Here is a 24,005-nt window from a genome sequence, read left to right as displayed (position 1 = left end):
GTGAGTGTCCTTGGTTTGTTTTTCCACTTACGTAGTGGCAAGTGAGTGTTCTTACCTAAATTGTTTTTGGACAAAGGAAAGTCCTTTTCTAATTTAGGACAAAGAGAAAATAAATGGCTCTCAGATCACTTTACTCCCCTCCCCCACAGCTTCCTTCTCTCCTACCTGCTGTCTTCACCCTGATAAATCCTATGGCTTCTAGCTGTGCTACAGCCACTCAGTGACCCACATATTTATGTCCCCCCTTATAGTCTCCCATGTTCTTAAGGCCTCCCCCTTCTTCCCCTGCCCAAATTATGCCTTTACATATATAATTTTCAAACAAAAATCAGTTAAACTACAAAGTATTAAAATATCAGTGATGGACCACTCACTTCACTGTCTTAAAGATAGCAATAGGATTTGTTGAGAAGTCAAAAATGCCCTTGATTTTTGAACAGCCTAGAGTTTTCCCTGATAATAGTTAAGCCATTGTCATGTAAGGGTGAAATTCATTGGAAAAAATAAGAGAAGATGATCATTCTTTCTAGCCCTATAGTTAGCCACAGAAAAATCTCACATTCATACTAATTAGTATTGTATTTGTGTTAGTAACTTTTACACCATGTCCTCACAGTAAATTTCCAAAACATAAAGCCGTTCCAGCCCCCAACTTAAATGTCCTGACTGTTTCTACTTGTTTCTTCTACCCCTGCTGATCAGATTCCTATTCATCCAAGACTCTATCACCATGGATTTCTCAATATCAACACTATTGGCATGTCGGATGCAATAATCCTTTGTTGTAAAGGGCTCTCATAAGGGGCTGTCATGTGTGCAATAGGATGTTTATAGCATTCCTGGTCTCTACCCACTTGATGTCACAGAGAAGTGTTTGCCAACATTACCAAATGTCTTCGGGGATGGGAGGGGGCAGAATCAGTTTCTGTTAAGAACCATTGCTCTAACCCCCAGCAAAAGACTTGTTCCTAAGAAAAGCATGGCCTCATGTCTCCCACTGAAGATGCAGTGCTGACCTCTTCCTACTAGGAATACCTTGTATTATAATACAACTGCATCGCATTAGCCCTACTATAACCTTCGGGCAGGCAGCACCAGGTCTCATTATTCATGTTTGAACTCAGGTACCCAGCATACTGCTTAACTTATACTATCTGCTCAATAAATGCATGTTGAGTAAATGTTGGATAAATACCAGGAATATACCTAAAAAGATAGAGAAGTGAGGAATCAAATTTTCTTAAGCTATAGCAACCTACATATTCTGGCTGGAAAACATTACATTTCAACATAGCAAAGAATAGTAAGACATTTTTAGTCCTTTTGGGGTCTGAGTTTATATTATAGGAGGTAACAACTGTGAGAGTCATCATTGTCAAGCTCATCTGTTGAAATAATACCAGCTCCTTCTTTCGGGAATGTTCATGAACACTGAGCTGAACTCCTCGGCTCTGCAGTTCTTGGCAGTCCTGTAGTGCAATTGTTCGGTGATGGGAGATGTTAATTAACTACACTATAAAATAGAATTACAATTAATTGTTAATTTAGGTTTTAAAGTGACAAACTTTAAAGGCTAAAAATAGTCTTTGATCTTTAAAAGGCTTCTTAATGAGGGCAGTATACTCTAAGTACATCATTAGTTTGAATGTTCAGATTGGATCTACAGGCTGCTAAAGCTAAGCAAATATCTATTCCAATATGTTAAATGTTTATGACTCAAGACAGGGACAATTAATTGCTAATCAATGGGCCAAATCCTGGATGAGGTCAGGTCCTGAAGTAGGGGGACAGCAATAGTAAATTGGATTTAGGGCTTTGTGATACAATCTGTAAAAACCACCGGCAAGCAGAGACTAAAAAAGTAGCAGGAAGGCCAACTGACAGAAATACCCAGATAATTAAGATATTACTCATTTAGTTAATAGTGGTTTGCCAGGGTGCCCTTTGTTTAGATTAATGAGCCATAATTTTTAGAATTATACTTACATGTCTGTAGTTCAGTTACTTAAACATATAATTCAGGATATAAAATAGTAAAACTCAGCATAGCTTTAAGGGTGATAACAGCTAGTAGCTAAGATTAGCAATATTAATAATATAATTTTCCAGTATGGTCTTGATCTACCATGTAACACTTCATTCTTTCCAAATCCAGAAGTAAAACCTATTTATGACTTCAGTAAGCATCTTCCTAACAATCTGGCAAACCTTCCCTGTCATTGCAAATAGAAGAAGCAAGGTATGCCTACTTTGTGCATTGTCTGTTTCAATATAATAGTTTTCACTAACCTTTAGTTCAGGTGAGAGACTCCAGAGACAGAGCTGACCCTCTTGACTTCCAGTCACAATTGTTGCCTGATCATCAGTGATCATGATGGCAGTGATGCTGTGGGAAGGGGCCTTCTTTCCCCAGAGCACGACTGCCTGCAGGGAGGACCTCATGTTGAGAGAATCCTGGAAACACAGACAAGGGAAGAAGTGTACACAGTAGTCATGCTTAGAGTCGGGGAAACTGATCATATATCAAAGTGGACTTATACAATGGCACAAATTTGAACATGCTCTACCAGAGTCTTCAATTAGAGGGAAAGGTAGTCATAAGAGACTACTTAGTGTCAATTTGTCAAAGAGGGATGACATTTATTCTAGTTCTTGATTACTGATCCTGATGAGGAGAAGGGTAGAACTACTCTGCCCACTTCACACCAAGCTCTGACTTGGAGTGACGCTCACCTCTCCAGAGCCCAGCGAGGCCTCTCAAGAATAGAGCTCTCTACATACTACAGTTTAAAGACAGCTTTGTGAACTTCTTCTCCCCAGAAATGTCACCTCACCTAAATAAAAAATATCTTAAATTCTTTATTAAAAAGTAAATCTTTCCATGAAATTAGTTATTCCTGGGCTTCAAAGATTGATGTATAGCTGTCATGATTTCTGTAATACTCATGTTCCATGTACAGTACGTATGACCTGTGTACCACCCAAAATATTCAGCTAGGGATACAAAAATTACATTTTTGTGAAACACTGAGTTAGAAGTCCCCCCCCCAATATGGCATTGTTTTTCAGGAATACAAATAATTTGGTAATAAATAATGCTTTATGTCCTCAGAATAAATTTATAAGTTTTCTTGTCTGACTTAGTAGTGTATATTTTATCTCAATTAAAATGTCAAAGATGAGAGAGGAGGAAGATACCAAGCTTACTGTCTACATTTAGCTTCAGAAAGTTAAGAAAATGAAGACCTGTCCTGTAAGACTTCTAGTACTAGATCAAAATAAGGGTATTAATATAAAATGTTAAAACTTGTCATATATATTATTTAGAATGTTCAGTTACACACAGATAGACACATGAATATGCATTAATATCACAGACATAAATTCAACATAGGCAGTGCTCAAACCAGTTGCCTTCAACATTTTACTTGTAGTTCAGTTATTTGGAAATCAGGAACTATTTTCCTGTGTCTCACTTCTTAGGCCAGTGTACAATCATAGGTAACCTATAACAGAGCTGTGTTATTCTTACTACATTACCTAAGCACCATGAAAACAAGATCTTTATAGAAAATACTCTCAGTTTTGCAATTCGGTATATCAGGACCATGCACATTAACCATAGTACTAAGCTAACCAAAGAGTTCTATGTTCTGGTTTCAATGACATTGTAATCCCAACTTGAACCTCTTTCATTTCAAACACAGAGAAATAATGCTATATATAGGAAAAGGCTGGCAGAAACCACCTTAATCAAGTAGTGAAAGTAAACAACTTCGGTAATGGTCCATAGAAAAATTAATGTATCACCTGACAGCATGCAATGGGAAGAACACACATCAACTTTGTGATATCCCTCCCAAAGATGTATGACCTGAATCTCATCATGAGAACATAAACTGAAGGACTCCTACTAAATAACTGGCCTGTAATCTTCAAATGTGCCAGGGTCATGAACATCAAAGAAAGAATAAAAAACTGTCCAACTAAAGGAGACTGAAGACACATGACAACTAAGTGCGATACCTGCTTCTAGACTGGATTCTTTTGCTATAATAGACTCACTGGGATAACTGACAAAACTTGAATGAGGTCTAAGGACTGAAGGATAGTAATATTTCAAAGTTAACTTCCTAGTTTTGAAGGATTAATTGAGATTTCGAGAGATAACATCCTTGTTCTATATACAATAAAGTATGCTGAAAAGATTGAGTAACAGGTTGGCAACTTCTTATCAAATAGTTTTTATGAAAATAGTTCTGTGTGCTATATTCACTACTCGTTTGTAAGTTTGAGACTGTTTAAAAAATACATTGTTAAAAATTAATCAGTCCACCATTTCCCAGAATGTTTCTAAGACATGAAAACTTAGATTCAAGAATCCAGTAAGCATTAAGGAAACTTAAAGTGGAAATGATGGACACCAAAGCACACCTTAGAGAAATTGTAGTATACTAAAGGCAAAACATGAATGAAATGAAATGAAACAACCTAAAAATAATTAACAGCAAAGTAGCAAGTATGCTTACAACAGATTTCTCAACAGCAAAATAATGGCCAGAAGCTACAGAAATATTCCCTGCAAAATGCTGAAGGGAGATGAATGCCAACCTAGGTTTTTATACTTACTGTCACTCAAAGCGAGGGCAATACAAAGATATTTTCCAACAAACATGTCCTCAGAGAATACAACATTTAGAAATCTTGGGGAAAGAATTAGGAAAGAATGTAGTTTATGAAAGATATATTAAATCAAAAAGAAAGAAAGCACAAAAATGGTTAGCAAAGAAATCAGTAAACACACAAGTACATCTAAATGAGCACTTTCTATAAAATAATAAAATTAATAATGTTGAAGATAATTGAGGGTTAAAAGATAAACTAAAATTCTAGATTAGACCATGAAGGAAGACAATGTGGAACTTATGTTAAATCATTCTGATGTCCTGGTATGAATGTGAAGAGAGCAGAGAGAATGGTTAACTTTATATTTTTCCAACATAAGTTTACATGACAAGATGCTAAAAGGAAAAAGAAAACAGTGTATAGCTTCCAAACAATAGGGTAGCAGAATAAAGAAATTTTAAAAAGTTATCAATCAATAGAAGAAAAAATCTTACAAGCAAAAAGCATAGAAAATTGGAAACACAAAATCAAATGGTAAATTCACACCCAAAGCTATCAGAATTTACAATAAATAGATAAATTAATTGTTAGTTTAAAATGAAGGTTTTCAATTAGAATATATATTAGTAAAACCTATTTATAAAAATTCCAACACTATCAACACAGAAATGTTGAAAATAAAGGGATGGACAGGATATGTTAGGCAAATAGTTATGAAAGCAAACTGGTGTAATATTGAGAAATAAGTAGGCTTTAAGAAAAATCATTATTGGTAGAAAAGGACCACTATATAATAATTAAATAAATCATTCACCAGAAAGGGATAATAGTTCCCAATCTCCAGGTAGTCAAGAGCAGACCTTCAAAATATATAAAATGCAATCTTGCATAATTACAAAGAAAAATTGATAAGCCTACTATAGTAGAGGAAGATTTCACATATCTCAATCAGTAATAAATAGATCGAGCTACCAAAAATAAAAATAAGAAACATGAGCACAAAATTTACATTTATAATATGGATATATATATATATATATACATATATATATACATATATATATTTCTTAACCCAGGTATTAAATAAAAACACATTCTATTAAGTCATATGTATGACATTTATAAAACTGACCATGAAAAGCCTCAACAAATCTCAAAGAATTCATATTTTACAGGCAACACTATCTAACCAAAATGAATAAAAATCTAAACTCATCCTCCAAAACATACAAACAGATGTTTAAAATTCTCCCTCTTTAAATATTTGGAAATTACACACACACACACACACACACACACACACACACACACACACACTGAATGTTTCTTGGACTACCAAGAAAACAAAATGAAGTTTAGATATTATTAAGAACCAAAAGACAATGAAAACTTCACATAATAAACCTTTCCAGATGTAGGTATTATATTAGAAAGAAAATTGTAGCCTTAAATGCACACATTAAGATGGAAAGTTAATAAGCTAAACAACCAAATTGAAATCTTTTATAAAAGAGTAGAGTAAATCCAAAGAATGAAAAATATCAAACAGATAAGACTATACATTGATATAATGATATTTTTTTGGAAAATCTATAAAACTAAAACCAAATTTATTAAAAAGAGAAATAATACAAGTAAATCTATAGCACATTTGATAAAGAAGAAATTAAGACACTAGAAAATAATATGCAGAGAAAATGAGTGTAACTAAAATTAATATTTTAATTGTGAATGTTATAAATAGCTGTATGCCCACAATTTGGAAGGGTTAGTGAAATAATTTTTATAAAAATATAAATTATGAGAACTAAATACATATCAAGCAGATAACGCAGATATACCTGTGACCATTAAACATGGTGGTGGGGAATAAAACTAGACATATACACACAACCACTGTTAGCAAAAACTGTAGATTGGGTGTAATCTTGGGGAATTAGCAGGTCCGTTCTCACATATGAAAACACACAGGGCAGACCACGTAATTTCGCTAAGTGAAATACCAGCTCATATAACAGCTCACTGGAATTCAAATCAGTAGATTAAAGAGCAAGGGAGAAAGAAGAAACATGATTTCCAACTGAAGCAAGCATAGGAAAAAAAATGTGAATCATACTAAAGAAAAAGAAAACCCCCAAACCCACAAAACTTGTCATTAGAGTAACAAAATCTGGCAGCCTTGGGGCCCTTGATGAATGGACAAATCACCCCACACCCCTGTCACTTGTGAGGGCTCCCTTGCCTCTTAGCTGACAGTAACTTCTGCGTGCCAGGTCACTGACTGGCTGAATAAGAGATGAAAAGATGCCTAACATACTTTGTTTAAGATGGCAAAAATTACAAAGTAGTAGTTTAAACAATTTACAGAACAAAGATTTAAATAGATAAGTTTTATTTATCAAGAAAAATGCTTTTGGGGGACTAGCTCATTCCATGAATATCAGATGTGACAGGTTAAGACCCAAAGGGGAGTGAGAAGGACTCGCATGGGTGTGTTGTAACATCTGAACTTTGTAGTCGTCTCTTCACCACAGCTTCTGGAACTACAAGGAAAATCACTGTTCAAAAAGTATCTGCATTTTGACCTTCACTCCTGGCTTGGTTAAGGTGTGCTTCTCAGAACCAAGAAGTGGCAGAAAAGGGAGGGCTTGTGGCCACACTGTTCCAAAGCACACAGGACGTTTTGCGTCTACAGGCAGTGTGCACTTGGCTCACATCCACAAACTTGCCTGTCACCTTTTTAACTTTACCTAGGAAACTAGGGCAAGGAATTTGTCTGGGTTGCTAAGAAGAACTGTAACAGAAACAAATTTGGAGAGCATTTACCAGGGAATTAATATATTTGTAATAATTAACTAACATTATACCAAAGATAACTAATTCCTGAGGTGAGTTCTTCATATCCCTAGTGCTCTGGAAAATTAGCTGTTCTTACTGGAATTTTGCAACACTGTCTACTCAACAACCAGCCAATATCTCTCCCTTAAAGTATCTGCTTTAAACTGTTGTCTACTTAATGAAATGATACAATTCCCTCAGGATGGAGACCAGGCCTTGAGTACATGCAGACATATGCTGTGGGTGCCTGACGCACAATGGGTACTTCATACACATTCTTTCAACCACACTGATCTTGATGCTTCTTCCTTTTATATCCTTTGTGAAAGATGGGAATCATTTCTTAATTATTATTATATTCCAAACAGTATCTGAAACACAGTGCTTTGAACATAAAAGTAATAAATATGTATTGAAAAAACTCTTTTCTTTATGAGTTTTAAGCTCTCTATTTCAAAAGAGAGGGAACTGATTAAGAGTACAAACTTCAAGTCTGGTTATGATTAAATGCGAGTTACTTAAGCCCACTGAGCTTCAGTTTTCCCATCTATAACATGAGAATATTAACACCTACCTCCGCGTATTAGGAGGGTGAAATGAGAACATGCACATAGTGTAGAACACAGAGTGGGACCCAGGTAATTACTGCTATTTTAATTCTAGCTCCCAGGCCTTGGAATAATAGCAACAGTTACCCACAGCAAACTTGTTTACCATTACATTTTTGCTTTATCCTTACTCATATTAAGTTTATTTCAAATTTGCTAGATTTTAAATTCTCCAAACACAGAAATTTCTTTCTTTTTTATCCACTGTTATATTCACAGAGTCCAGAAAAGGGTTTAGGACAGGCCGACACTCAGTAACTATTTGCCAAATGAATGAAAATATATATTGTGGTCTAAAGACTCCCATCCAGTAATGCATCCACCCATACAAATGTTTAAGTAAAAGGCATCTGCCTTTTAGAAAATCAAATAAGTCAAAACATTTCATAGACTAAAACCCTTAATAGTATTCTTAACACATCCCAATCAGAAAACAAAAAGCACCAAGACCAAAGCTGTAAGAAATCAGATCCTAATCAGAGTTAATCCTGAACAATCTGCATTCCTCAGTGTGGTGGGAACAGACCTGTAATTCAGATACCTGGTTCTAGGGTGACAATGACCACTTATGACCTTTAGTTATAGATTATAAAGGTAATATGTAGTAAAATGAGGACACCGTTACTTGTGTTGCCTACATCTCAGTATTCTTATGACGAATACATTTATAATGTAAACAAAAGCATGTGGGTATAATATACCTAGTATGTTATTAATGCCTTGCATATATTACTCATAACCTCCCATAATCTAGAAGTTAGGGTAAGAAGTGGCCTTGGGGATCATAAATCTAATCCCCTTACTTTATAAGAAAGCTGACTGTGGGGGCAACTTTGTCTCCAGGCCCCCTGAGTGCCACGGATGAGGATGAAGATGGCCGAGACATGAATTGATCTGTTTGGTGGGGAGAAGTGGGCTGTGGCCAGTTTCTCAGGGGAGACAAAGGCCAGCAGTGGCCAGCTTCTCTGAGGAGAAAAAGGCCCTGAGCGCCCTCTTCCATAGCCTTTTATTGGGTTGTAATACACAGGAGTACAGGGCGACAAGGATCAAACAGTAGATAACATTTCAGAGATATCTAAAGGTTTCAGAGTCTGAGTCAGTGTCTGTCAGGAAGAGAGTTGCAGAAACTTTGGGAGACATACTCATTTCCTCTCGGACCCTTATCATATGAATGAAAGCACTTAGCAGAGCAGATTTCACAGGTTTATCAGCAAGTCTTTGTGGTGCCAGATTTTTCCCCAGGACACACTCTAGCCAGGCAAGGAGCTGCACCTCTCCCCAACAGGTATTCAGGTTTAAGGGGATTACAGCCAGGAAGCGCTTCTCCCAGAGAACATGGGGACTTGGGTTTTGTCAAAGCAGGGGGTGGGGGTGGGGGGTGGCAAGAGTCCATTGCTCTTTGTTGTAGGGCCCCCCCCAAGTCTTTCTATGAAGGCCTCCCAAGTGATCCAGTCTAGCTTAGGTTGCCCCCAGCTGTGAGGGGTCTTACCCGTCATTGACTTCCGACCAAGCTTTGGGGGCAGGGAGAGGAAACTGAGGCAGTGTTTGCTATCAGAGACAGGCTTTGTCTCCTGCAGCTGGCATTCCAAAGGTCGTCCCTCGCCCTTAGGCACAAGGGGTCGAGATACAATTCCTAAAACTATGGCAGAGCGGTTTACAACAGCTGACAATGAAAAATGTGTTCTAGATAACTCTTAAGATCACTTGAGATTGAGACACTAAGCAAATTGTACAGTGAGAATAAGAATTGATCAAAAGGATACACATCTCAGGAGTCACTTTTTTGGAGTCTTTCTTTTTTTTTGTAGCAAATTTTAAAGCCACCCCAGAAACTTAGTGCCTGGATATCAATAGGAGAGGGTAAATCAGTATGTTCTGAGACCCTGTACAATTCCCCAGAAATCTCTGATCAAAAGTAAAACTCAAAGGAAAAACAGTCTGTTTGTAGAGTCTCTAGATGGAGGGAAACCGATGTACAGGAGTAAGTTATGCCTCTGACAGAAGTATACTGTCTCGTTTTGAATAACTGTGCATCTAGATGAGTCATAAAATCTTTGGGAAAAAGTCACAAACTTCTATCATAGCCCTCAATTTATGATTATTGTAACCTAAATGCACTTTTTAATATTGATTTGAGAGAAAGAGAGAGAAATGTTGATTTGTTGTTCTACCTACTTACACACTTATTGGTTGGTTCTTGTACATGCCCTGAACTGGGATCAAACTCACAAACTTGGAGTATCAAAACGATGTTCCAACTGAGCTACCTGGGCATGGCAATCACTGTATATTAAATTTGAGTACCTGAAGTACTAAATATTTTGCTATGTCTAAAACAGAAATATATCCCTGACCAGTGTGGCTTAGTTACTTGGGCAATGTCCTGCAAAACAAAAGGCTGATGGCTCAATTCCTGGTCAGGGCACATGCCTGGGTTCAGGGTTCAGTCCCTGGTCAGGGTGTGTATGAGGGGCAACCAACTGATGTTTCTCTCTCAGGTCAGTGTTTCTCTCTCCTTCTTACTCCCTCTCTTCTCATCGCTCTAAAAAAAATAAATAAAATCTTTAAGAGTATTTTAAAAATTAAACAAGAATTTAGAATATATATGTATATGTGTATATATATACATATATATATAATACATAGTGCAATGCTCTGTACATTTTTATAGGCCCTTAAATGATTTCTAAATCTAGTCTATTTAAAGGCAATTTAAAATAAACACTTCCATTGGTGGGGGAAAATGGAAATTTAGAAAAAATCGTTTGCAGATAGGGATAAAGTTACAGATTATATTATAAAAGTCAAATTTTCCTCACTTGGATCTAGTCATAGTACCAAGTACAGTACCAAGTACAACACTTTAGATTTTGATAAATTGCATTTTGTAACCTACGTAACCAATATTTTATCATATAATCAGCTACTGAAATAATTATATAAACACATGCATGCACAAACTGGACTCTTCAGTGGTCCTCACAAACTTTTGACTGCAGCCTGCCCACTATTACAGTGGATTCAAGGTGAGAAGATAAACGGCCTTGACACTCATGGTCTGTAAGTAGTTACTCACTAGTTACATAACTGCATATTATGTACAGCAGCTGAAGTTAAAATATCAGTAATTTACTATCACTGTGGGTTCTACATTACATGCATGTTCCTACTTCACCCTCACAATACCCTGCAGTAGGTGTTGTTATTATTCTCGTGTTATTGATAAGAAAACTGAAGCTCAAGGGCTTAGGTGACTCGCATTTAATTCTAACCTGACTTAAAGTCCATACTTTTAATCAACTCCCTCCCTTTTGGAATAGAGAGCTTAAAAATCATAAAACAGTTTTTTCAACATATATATACACATATCTATGTATATATTCCCTCTACACCAATTTTCTCACAGTGGCTTTAATACCGTGTAAGAGCACAGTACAACGCTGTCATGCTCTGGACATGTGTAAGTGCTATGGTAATATGGGAACACAGGTAAGAGCACCGTGACCTATGAGAGTATCTGGTGTTTCATCAACTTTCCCTTCCATTTGATTTTTATCCCTTCTTCAATAATACATAGTCTCTCAAAAACCCTTTTCATATATATATATTTATTTATTTTCTTATTTCTTAATAGTATAATAACAATAATCTTAAGAAAAATATTATTTTAGATCTAGTAATTATTAATGTGTATGTAAAGTTGATTTTGATAATTTAATTTTATATAAAGACAAATTCAATTTATACCTATTTGTAAAAGAAAAGCATAATATTAAACTTAAACATTATTTTAATATTACATATTTAAATATGGTTTGAAATTAAGGTACATATAAAACAAGACCAAAACTGCATTTGTGCCACAATGCTCTCTGTTATGGTTGATAAACTCATACATTCAATTTTCTAATTTCCACATTTTGTTTCTAAATAAGAGAGGTTTCCTACTCTTACTTGCCGACTGGTATTTGAATGGTTTTTAGTCGTTCAAAATATGTTGAATGTGTGGATATTTCTCCTTTCTAGACAAAGCCACATTCAAGAAAATCATTATGGTTTTTCCCATTTTAGCATTGATTTTTACAGTACTAGTGGCAGCTAGATGTTCCATATAAAGATCTTCAACAGATGGATGTATTAATAGTTACAGACTGAAGGAAGTCCTTCTTGCAGTGAATCTGCAGAATACTTAACTGTTTTCATTTTCACCGCAACAGAATTTCAACAGTGGAATTCTCTGTGCTCCCTTTCTATAAGCTAGTGGTCGACTAGGACATAAATTAAATGAATCAGAGCTTCCCAGCCGTATGCCAGGGCACACACTGCATCGGGAGTCGTTGATACAAAAGGTGAGAGAAATTGACACCCTCAACCCAGAGTGTGCACAAAGTCATTTTCTATACTTATGTTTTGATGTAAACAAGAATGGGAAACACTAAAATAAAACTTGTCTAGGAGCATAAATAATTGAAACCTATAGAGTCCAAACCATAACAAAGTTGGAAAAACCATTCTGGCAACCAAGAAATATGTCTCCTGGTGATGTAGTCATGCTTCCAGATTGAGCAAATAACTGTTTCAGTATAAGTAGGTCCTAAAAAATGTTTGGGGCATATGTATACACACATGAAAAAAATATGGTCTATTGTATGGGACATGCTCATAAAAAGGTTATTGTTCATCTGAAATCCAAATTGAAGTGGGTTTCCTGTAGGCATCCTAGAGCCAGTACCAACCCTGCGCTACAACCACAAGAGAGACTCAGAGATCCCTATCACCCCCTCTTCTCCTTTACAAGTGAGGGAATGAAGGCCCGGGAAGGCTGGTCACTTGACCACATAACCCAGGAAAAGAGTGGCTGAGCAAGAACCAGTACTAGGTTGTCTATAATAACCCATCCAGAACTCTCACCCACACATCATGACAAAGTAAACCCAGACTTCTCCACCAGAAAGTCCTGGTGATCCACTGAGCAAAATTACTTGTTAATTATTTGGTAATTCTGAATTTTTTAAAAATAAAATATACAAAAAATTAAAAATCAAGCAAAACAATGGCAATAAAACTTCTTAAGTATTCAGGCTCCAATATAGCCTCCACAGCCTTTAAAATTGGGTTAACAGTGTCTAGTCCTTTTTCCATAAATATTACTGTCAAGTACCAGAGAAGACAACACACTGTTCATTACAGTCCCTATTCTCCTTCTCACCTTCTTCTCTGTAACAATTTGTTTGTATCTCTCTGACTTAGGTGAGGCTAACAGAATAACGAGTATGATGCAAATGGGGTTTTGTGGCTGGGTCTCCTGGACATTGAAATTGTTTACCTTGTCATAAATAGCTTTCTCAGGGACATGCCCAGGCACTGAGTCTCTGCCTCACCAACATCAAAGACAGAGACCAACTTCAAACATGTAGACTGCAGATGGCCAAACAAAAAATACAATGCATTAAGACCTCAGTTACCATGCATCACAATAACCTCTTAAACAAAGTAACACTTGTGAGGAAAGTATAATAGTCCTGTTTGGTGCGGCTCAGTTTGTTGGTCAGTGGCCCTCAAAGAGAAGGTCACTGGTTTGATCCCTGGTCAGGGCGCATGCCTTGGTTGCAGGTTCATGTGTTTGAGAGGCAACCTGTCAATGTTTCTCTCCTTCTCTTTCTCTCTCTCTTTTGCTCTCTCTAAAAATAAGTGAATAAACTATTTAAAGAAAAGGATAGTAAAAGTAGCCTAGCAGTTAATAATATAAGCTTTGAAATAAAAACAGATCTGGATCCGAATCTCAGCTCTGCTGAGTTGTGTGACCTCTCTGAATCCACCTCCTAAGCGGAGAGAAATCCCACCTACTTCTTTAAAACTCATACCTGGTTTCTGTGAGGGCCACGAATAAGTCACTTCATGTTCTTTCCTTCACAAAAGATAACTTGGTTATCTAGAGCCCAGAGAGTTTTGTTTTTAAATTTAGAGTTTAGGTGAAAAGAGCTTGGAGTGTTAAGGCACTTTAAATAGATGTAGTTTATATTATATAAATTATAACAATAAAGTTGAAAAAACAAATAGGAAGACCGGAGATCATGGTTTGGATGCTGTCACAGAGTTAGCTAGTCTAAGTGGCAATAAATTGGGAGAGGACAAAGGGCTTTCGGAAGGAACAAGGAGCAGAAGTAAACTGGAGAGAAAGTACCTGGGTATCAGGGTAGGTCACACACAGCAAAGGCTACTTTAACCACACGGATGATGAAGCAAGTAGCCTCAGGGCTCCACGCACAGCACATAGCTGGGTGTGGTCTCAGAAGAAGGGATCTCTATTCCCCAAAAGCTGTCTGTTTATAGGTGCTCTGGAAGCAAAAGCACTTATCAACAGGTTGTAATCAGATCACTCCCTAGAAAAAGTAAAACAAACAACAACAACCAAACACCCCCACAAAACCAAAACCCAAAAGGCAAAAAACCCTACAGTTTCTTCAAAGTCAGAGACTGTTCAAGGCATATAAAATTCCACCCGGCCTGCCCAGTGGAGCATGACTCTTTCTGAGTTAACCCCTAACCAGTTTCAAACCTACATTCCTCCAAAAATGGTATTGAGTGATTTGAGTAGCTGGTACTTAAGAATCTTTAGAAAGTAATATATTTTAGGTAGGAGATACATTGGCAGATAAAATAACCCAGAGAGCAAGGGAAGAATTAAACAAGTATGCAAATTAATCTCTAAACTTCAAAAGCCCATGATCTGGAACAAGTATAAAACAAAACAGCCAAGAAATTACAGTCCTTTTCACTGTATAGATGAAGTTTCCATCACAGTTCTCAGCTCTCCCAGCCTTATGAGAAAGATTTTCTCCATGTACTGAATCACCTTCAAATTTCACCTCCTTGCTTACTAAGCTGTAGTGCAACAGAGATCACACAGCTAAAAAACACCAAGTGTGTTTCATTCACAGTCTCCGTCAAAGAGCTAGCATTCAGGTGGTTTAAGAAATAAGAGAAGGACAGCTCGTGTCTGGGTGGCTCCTTTGTTTATTATTCGATCAGTGAACAACTTCATGGATCTCCAATACATTTCTAAAACCTTAAGTGTAGGTTTTGAGAACTGAATTATTTTTTCTTTTAGTTTATTGTACGTTAACCATGCTGAATTTCACAAAATCTTCTTCTTAACTTAGAGGTAATTAACATGAACATAAGTCCAAAGTAAATCTAACAAATATTTACTGAGAACCAAATGCATTGAAGGAGGCAGGTTGGGCTGCAGAGAACGCAAACAATGGAAAACACAGTCCCTGACCTCAAAGTATTTACAATCATAAAAATATATTTTATGATTAGTTGTAGCCAAGTATTTCTGCTGTTAGACAAAACATTCGTGTAAATTCTGTAAACCTATTTTTAATCTTGAGTAATTTTTTGCTGTATCTAAGTATAATCTGCAAAACTATTAAGACACAGAACTATTAAAACTATTAAGAGGTAAGACACAACAACCATTTTTCTCATTTTTTGTGGCTTATCTATCATGATCAAAGGCAAGTCCTATCGCCTTTTGATATTCCCTTCCTCACTGTTTTATAGCCTTTTTCCCGGTCCTAGCTCCTCCCACTTTCCCTATCCCAGAACACACCCCCACCTTCTCCTTATTGTCCTTTTCCCTTTTCCTGGTCTTAAGTGATAGTGTTATAAGTTCAATCGAACAAGTGTTTTACTGAATGCTAACTAAAATCAGAGGCATTCCAGATGTTGCGCTGGAAACTTCCCCATACATTATCTTATTTAACCTGTATACCCACCATCAGTGCGATTAGGAAAGGAGTCTTGGTAAACCCAAATCCCTTGGCTTGGATAACATCCTAGATCTCCCTGACATCGAGGACCTTTTCAGTTCTCAAAGTGCCTGAGAGTGGGAGTATTCAATAATGACATCACTACCTGTTCATGGTTTACAGTTCTTGTTTATAGACAAGCCAGTCCACCTATTTTTAAAAACAAAACAAAAACAACTGAGGTTCAACCATAGTGGTGGTTAAGATACCAAACCACTCTTTACTCTGAGGGTAAAGAATAAATAGATCTTCTGTACTTAATCTACAAAACCTATTCATTACATGTGTCAAAGTGCATGCATGGGCAAGAGTGTTTTCAAAGCATCAGGACTTAATTCGAAACAACAACAAAAAAAGCCCACAGGAACACTGGTGCCATGGAACACGATTCACAGTACAAAGTGAGATTTCCACACTGCAGTGATTTCAGTGCAGTGAATATCAGGGAGGCAGCCAAGGGTGGCAGGGGAAGGCTTGACTGGACCTACGGGCCAACGGTAACCAGGCGAACGTAGCACTTTCTGATATGTCCTGGCCTCTGCTTATTCTAGGAATAAAAAGTCCCCAGCAAAGGGGACCCCTCTTGTCTCTTCTCTGCTCTGTTTCTACTGACCAAAGAAGTCACTATCCAGTGACATCAAGCTATTCTGTCCTTGGGGCATAAATAAATGCCCAACTCCCATAGTTCATGGATATGTGTGAGCCTGAAAGGTCCAGAATCGATCCAAGCCATTTTAACTAGCAAGAAACTACCTAGTAATGCCTTGTTTGTATTTCTTGGAGGAGGGACACCAGAAACACTTATTTCATTCCACAAAATAATTCACCACAATCAGAGGGAGCACAGCGAGGGCAACACCATCTCCCAGCTGCTGATTACATCAAAGGCTTGCAGCACAAATTCAATTTTATGATGTTAATCTCAGCCTGCCACTCAGAAATTTTCTCTGAGGGATATGATTTTTCTCTGGATTTCATTTTAGGAATGATTTTCTTCATCCACAATCAATAAAGATATGTTTTCATCAAAAGACTCTATCTTGGTAGAATTCAATTGGCTATTTCAATCCCTTTTGGTGACACAATATTAATTAAAATAGTTTATGTTGCACTTCAACTGGAAAAGAGGCAGTGAAAATAGCTACTCGGAACACATGTTCTATACACATGAACATGGAGGGCAGAAAATAATTTTCTTTTTCTTCAGGAGACAGACATTAGCTATTCAAGGAAGTTGCTCTGACTTGGTTTACATCTGTGATATCACACACACACACACACACACACACACACACAAAGAAAATAAGAGAAAGCTCTTCCTTTCTGTACTTATTGTTCAATAGGAAATCAAAATGCACAGAAAAAGATGTTTGAAATGCTCACCTTGTAGGGCCTCAAGAAGGTGTCTGTGTGCCCACGTGACTAAATGGGGTATAAATAATCACAGTCATTGTTTCTCTTAATTAAAAGATGCATATATAATGCTATTAAAATTTATTTTCATGTTCAATCTCTAAATAATGATGACAGTTGAATACACTGTATTTTCCAAAGCAAGTATCTAAAGTTAGCACAGTTTTTCACATTTTAAAGAGGAGAAAATTATAAAATGTGTTGCAGAAAATAGTGAACTGTGTTTTAACAATGGTTTCAAAAGTAGTGGTTAATTTGCTGCACAAGCATTTACAAAGCACCTACTATGTGCCTGACTCTGGTCAACCCTTGAGGCTGACAGGAAGGCCCCGGTTCCTCTTCCACAAAGCTGACAGACCCTAACACCTGCCACCACACAGTGAGAAGGGCTGAGGCCTGATTCCCACAAGGTATGTGGAACACACTCGGGAGGCTGTACTTGACCCTGTCTGGGCAGAGGATCAAGGAGGGCTTCTCAAAGGGAATGTTAATGACTGCAATATTCAACTGGTCATTTATATCCACTGTTACAAATGTTTAAGGTAGCTCAGTCTCTAACCAGGGCTCTACAGACAGAATCTTTTAATTTTCATATTCTTGAAATTATCCATCCATTAAACTTTGTAACACAGGGAGGTGGGAATGAACTGTTAAAAAGCAAGAGTTTATTTGAGCAAAAGTAGATTTGAATCAGGCAGCACCAAACTGGAAGAGGCTAGGAGTGCTCTACCCACAAGGTGAGCCCAAGGAGAGATTTTATAAAGAAAAGGCAGAAGCAAAGTAGGGAAATGATTGATTGTCTCTAGCTAACCATGTGATATATGTGTGGGCATGCTTTCTTCCTTTTTGTTTCCCAGTTATAAGAGAACGTTTATTTAGAAAGTTAAAGAGGTGGTGGAAGTGAGCCAGCTGGGCTGCGGAGGCTCAGGAAACAAGTTACCCCGGAGCTTGGGAGAGGGAAAGGCAAAGTTAATGAATGCATCGGGAGAGAGCACGCTCACAAGAGGAAGCACCTGCACGTTTTCTAACTGAGCATGTGCAGGAATGTCTACACCCATACACGTGATGAGGAAGCTCACCCCAATATTTATGCATGAATTCCCCTGAATAAGGATGAATCCGATCCTGTGTATGGGACAAACCATTTTGGCGAAGGCACACACACACATGCACATGCACATGCACACATGCGCGCCCACATCTTGTCTGTCAGCTCACAACACAGTATTCTTGTAAAATCTCGGAGTTGTCTTTTGGCTGGCAACTACTGAGTAGCTGGACCAGGTTCAATCTGGTAACAGAACCTTCAAAACTGGAACTAAATTTTAACTTCTTTTGAGGCAGGATAGTAAAAAGCCAGGAAGATTCCTTGGCAAATGGAATGGGGAAACCGAGACAGTTAAACAAAGCCAAGCAATTTAAACCATCCAATAATAAATCACCAGGCCTTCCTTCCCAAACCAAGGACACTTGGAAGCAAACGGTTTACACATTGTAGACCATGAAGGGGCAGACTTGCCTGGGTCCTGGTCCCTTTCCAGTGATACTTTGAGCCTTCCCTTGTTAATATTTAAAGCTTCTCTACTCCCAGCATTCCTTTTTCTACTTTTATCAGAGCTCTTATGACTCTGCTGTAATTATCACTCTCCTGTTACCTGAACCACACATGAATGCTTAGAGGGTAGGAACACGCCCCTTTTTCCTTTGCAATCCGATGCCGGTTATTTAACATATACTGAAAGGCCAAAAACGCTGAGGGGGGAGTCAAACAATGTTTTAGTTATAAATAAATATGATATGGCTCCAAGTGTTGCCTCTTGTCCTTTCATCCCCAGAACAAGTTAGTTTGTAAATGATCACCTTGAATGTAGCTCTGAGGTCTGCACAAAAAGCAAAAGACAGATGTAGAAAAAATATCCTTGGCTATAGAAGTGCACTCTAATTTCTACTAAAGCAGCCAAAAATCTTATCAGTATGTTGTACCCTCCTGACTCACTGCTGACTTCGGGGAAACATACAGTCAATTAACCATGAGGTTGATTAATTAAATTAATTACAACTTCCTCATTTTGTACTTGCTTATTTTTGTAAAATACCCATATGTAGGACTTGATTTTTTTTTTTCAGGTTAAATACCATCTTGTTAAAGAAAAAGAGGAGGAAGGTCAATGTTGAACACAAACAAATCCTACCATTAAAAAAAAAACCCACAGGCCTGAAAGGGTGACACCCACAGATGTCACTCTTGCTGGAAAGCCCATGATAGCAACCTAGATTTAATACCTGATCTCATTGCAGTCTCAACACTCCCAGAAACATAATCTTAATCAGCCTGAAATTTTCTGGTCAACACCCATGAGGTAATCTGTTCTGTGGGCCCTCTCCTCTCCCCTACCTTATAGAAAAACTCAATTTGCATGATAAAACACTTCCTCCAAGAAAACTTATCCTCACCCCAAAATAAACTTTTTTTTCTTACTTAATAACTCCCCTGACCTATTCTTTCCCCCATAAAGACCTTCCATTTTATATAACCTCTAAGGGCACTTTGAGTGTCTAGATGGAACTATGACCCATTTTTTTCAGATTTTATTTATTCTGAGAGAAGAGTGAAGGGAGGGAGAAAGAGAAATAATGTTATCAATGTGCAAGAGAAACATCAATTGGCTGCCTCTCTTGTGCCCCCAACTGGGTACCTGGCCAGCAACCTAGGTATGTGCCCTAGCTAGGAATCGAACCAGCAATATTTCAGTTTGCAAGCTGGCACTTAATACACTGAGCCACACCAGGGCTCATGAATCTCTTAATAAAACCAATCAGATCTTGAAGTTTACTTAGCTGAATTTTGTTTATTAATTCTACTATTTATTAAATTATAAATGTCTACTTATATGATGTGCATCACTTCATTTGATCTTCATAACTCTAGGCATTATTATTATCTTTATTCTAAACTTGAATGTTTTAGAATAAACTTGAAAACATATCCTTGGCTATAGAAATGCACTCTAATTTCTACTAAAGCAGCCAAAAATATATGTAGGCTTGGAAAAATATATGTAGCTTGCCCAAGATCAGAACTGGAAATAGAGAGACATCCATCAGTCTCCAAAACTTACGTTCTTAACCACACACAGCACTCCATTTCTTACTTAAGTGGGGGAGGGGCAGTGCCCAGAACATGGGGACATCTTCTGGAAATGAGAGCAAAACTGTAGAAGAGGTCCTACCTCTAGAAAGAAGGATTTGCCTTTTATAGAAGAGTGCAAGGGACCTGAATGTCCTTTGAGTAAGACCAACATCAACCTCTATTCTGAAGACAAAAATGGCATACATGAATTAATTAAGGGACTTGCCAGGTTCCCAGAATTACTTTGGAAATTCACCAGGATTTCAAAGCTGATCTGGTACTAGAACTCAGTGCCCAGATTCTTTCAGTCCTGATCCCGCCTTCTCTCCCCAGCTCCAACTCAGTCTGTAGCAGAACTAAATCTAAAAATATTACCAACTGGGAAAAAATTAACTATACATTCAAAATAAGGCTCCAGAGAGATGTCCTTTATAATGCCCTGACAGAATTAATGAGATGCCACATACTATAACATTATGAAATAAAATAAGTGAATTTTCAAGCCAAAAAGCCATTTGAATGCAGAAATCTTGAAAGCTTAAAATATTTCTACCCTTGTACCATTATTATCAAGGTTCCATAAAGTTATTTTATAACTTACATGAAGTTCTATTGCATTTGGCCTCTGTTAACCAGAACTTCAGCTTTCTCTAAGGCATTTACTCCATTGGGCAGAGATTTCACACAGGGAGAGGCCTAACAGTTGATACTTTGTTAATATTTTGTTGATTCTATAGTTTAAACATATCTTTCCCCCAAAAGGTGGACATATTGAAATTCAACAGAGTCCCGATTTTTGCAGTTTGAAAAAATAATAAGCTGTCTACTAGATCACTTCACGGGCAGCTTCCCTTTCTCCTCTAAACTCTTTACTTTCCTTACAGAAAATATGACTGGTGCATTTTAATACTGAAGGAACTCCTGAAGGAAGGCTAAGGAACCAGTCCCAACACCAAACTAACCACAAGTATTTGCAGGGCAACAGTGATTGCATTCCTCTCAGGTCGAGAGTAACAGCACAGTGTAAGATGGGCTGGGGAAGTAGGACAGATGATAAAGGGAATCCTTTCTAAACCCTTTCTTTAGGTAAAAATATTACCAACAGGCGACTCAGTCTCTAGTAGGTGACCTTGAACTCATTTAGCATAAAACTCTGAGAGGCAGGAAGAAAAAGTTAAGATTGCTGTACTGCAACCCTCTCTTTGCATCTTAAATATTTGGGTGTACACACACACACACTTACACACAGACAGAAAATATCTAATGCACGAGCTGGAATAAAGAAGCACCGCTTGCGAAGGCAGTATTCCTAGTATTTCACCTTCTGCAGACTTTCATCAGTGCAGACATCCCCTCCCCCTTTTATGCTTCTTGTCCAACTTTACAGTTGGAAAAGTCCTGTATCCACATTCTTTATTGCTGGCTCAACTGCAGGTGCGTTGGAAGAAAGTTTTTGCCTGGTGCCTCTCCCTGAACAGCCCCCAATCTGTCACACCTACTCTGGCTCACAGCCGCGGGATGGTTTTTCTAGCTACGGAAATCAATAGGAATCAATTCAATGGACGCCTGTTCCATTCAAGTCCGATTTCTGAGTCTCCAGAAAGTATCCTAAGAGAATGGCAGGTCTCTAAAAGTCTCTCGGGGGACTGTCTCCTCCCAGGACCACAGGTAGGAATACTGAGGCCTTCACCAATAGCCCTTGCCCCAACACACACACACACACACACACACACACACACACACACACACACGAAAGGACCGATTTGACATATCCAAGGCTTCTGTCAATAGTGCTGCGACATCTGGACAACAGTTCGAAGAGATCATTTCTCACGTGCAAAAACTTGGAGCAAAAGAAGAGAATGTAGTAACTGCTACGCACGCTCACCTTCTTTCCCTGCCCCAGTATCCAAACACCCGACTGGCTCTGAGAGCGGGATACCGAGCAGCAGCCCAAGCCTGGGACAGCCGGAGACCTGCTGCTTGGAACCAGAAGCTAGAGCCGAGACCCGGGGCTCCTGCAGTGCAGCTGAGCAGCGGAGGCCCTGCAGCCTGACAGCGGATGTGGGACTGCCCTTCGGGACTGCTGGGCCACGCCCAGGCCACGCCCCAGCCCCTCGACAGCCCTCCCCTCCCAACCCCTGTCCCAGCCAGGCTCAGGCTCCCTCTGGCCCCATGGCTGCGGATCCGCGCCCCGCCCTGTGGTCCCACTGCTCCCTCCCTCTGTTACTGGTTGCTGCGGCTGGAACAGACCCACCCACAGCCTTGCAGATGCCCTGTCTTTCCAGGGCTGGAAACAATTCTAGTTAAGGTGAAAAAATTCAAGGTAGGCCAGGTGAGGTGGCAGGGACTGGAACCCCCAAGACTTTCAATAAGGGGTGAGAGGAATGCCCCCTCAAAACTGCATCCTCCTGCAGGGAAGAAGAGTGAGATTCGAGGTACTGTCTAGAATGGGCAGAACATTCAACATGGAAACCAGCGTCCTAAGGTGTTTTGAGTGGCCCAAAACCCGCAACTGACTGGGTCGTTTAGAGAAATGTGAGGGGCAATTTGTTTTTCCTCAAGTTTTTCCAGTTATTTTACTTTACCCTCAAACCCTCTGGGCAACTTAGTCGTGGATTCCTGAAGCAGACAGGGAGAGATTTTTTAACCACTCCATGTTCACAGATACCTGGCTTCCCAAATTCTAAGGATATTTGGCCTGCACGAGTTTTAGGTCAGCTCTGAGGTCAGAGTTCACATATCTTGGATCTTCTAGTGTGAAATCCCTCATACTAGGTCACTCCTCTCATCTTCACCATCCTCTGCGACCCATTAGCTCCTATTGGGGTTCATCTGGACCTTCACTTTCCCCAGGTTAGGTGTTCCTGCAGGTCACTCTCAAGATTCCTCACTTCCTCTGCCGAAACACCAGCCACAGCTTAGTGAAATTGTGGGTTGCATTGGCTTCCTTGCTTGACTGTCAGCTCAATCAGGTAGTGAATACCTAATAAATGTTGTTGAATGATGACAGACTGTTAAGGCACCTGCTGGCCCCAGTTCTTTAAGGAACTTCTCTCATCTCTCTTTACAAGTTTATGGGATGTTATTTCAAAGTTAGTATTTCCATCTCCTCCTCATCCCCAAGTCTTCATCCTACCTCCTGAGTAGTCTTCATTTTTTGTAGAGGTGCAGATGTAGTAAGAGCCTGGGACTTGGTTCCTTTTGTCTGAACTCTGCAATAACTAGCTCTGTGGTGGTAAAGGCCCTCAACCTCTCTGCATCTCAGATTATGGCCTTGGATACTTTTAGGGACCACAAAAATGTAAAGAAAGGACAAAAGAACCTTTAGGCTGAAGAAAGTTATATAATATTATTTGGTCTGTATACAAGTGCAGTTCTTTACAATGTTCAACTTTACTTAAGCCCTGTAATCCTAGAAAACAATAGAGTTAAAGAAATCTTCCTACCCCTTTGTATTTGGAAAATGGTTTTACTGCAAGGAATCGTCCTTCCTGAAATGACTTACATATAAGACTTACTGAAAAGACTTACCTTGTTTATTTATGATAAGCTATACATAGACCCTTCAAG

The 24,005-nt window shown here is 38.5% G+C and overlaps 1 protein-coding gene across 1 annotated transcript in view; it reads right to left on the bottom strand.

The window, feature by feature from the left end:
• WDR72 (WD repeat domain 72) overlaps positions 1-22,480 on the bottom strand; it is a 199,119-nt gene extending 176,639 nt beyond the window's left edge. The window contains exons 1-2 of the mRNA XM_053670098.1: positions 22,321-22,480; positions 2,290-2,454 (exon numbers count right to left, since the gene is read on the bottom strand). Coding sequence (XP_053526073.1) covers positions 2,290-2,442 — 153 coding nt within the window. The 5' untranslated portion in view covers positions 2,443-2,454; positions 22,321-22,480. The remainder of the gene's footprint in view (positions 1-2,289; positions 2,455-22,320) is intronic.
• Positions 22,481-24,005: the final 1,525 nt, after the last annotated feature.

Source organism: Artibeus jamaicensis, unplaced genomic scaffold, assembly GCF_021234435.1.
Source record: "Artibeus jamaicensis isolate MK-2021 breed Jamaican fruit bat unplaced genomic scaffold, CSHL_Jam_final contig_548, whole genome shotgun sequence".
In the NCBI taxonomy this organism is placed as follows: domain Eukaryota; kingdom Metazoa; phylum Chordata; class Mammalia; order Chiroptera; family Phyllostomidae; genus Artibeus; species Artibeus jamaicensis.
This window is presented reverse-complemented; position numbering and strand designations above follow the sequence as displayed.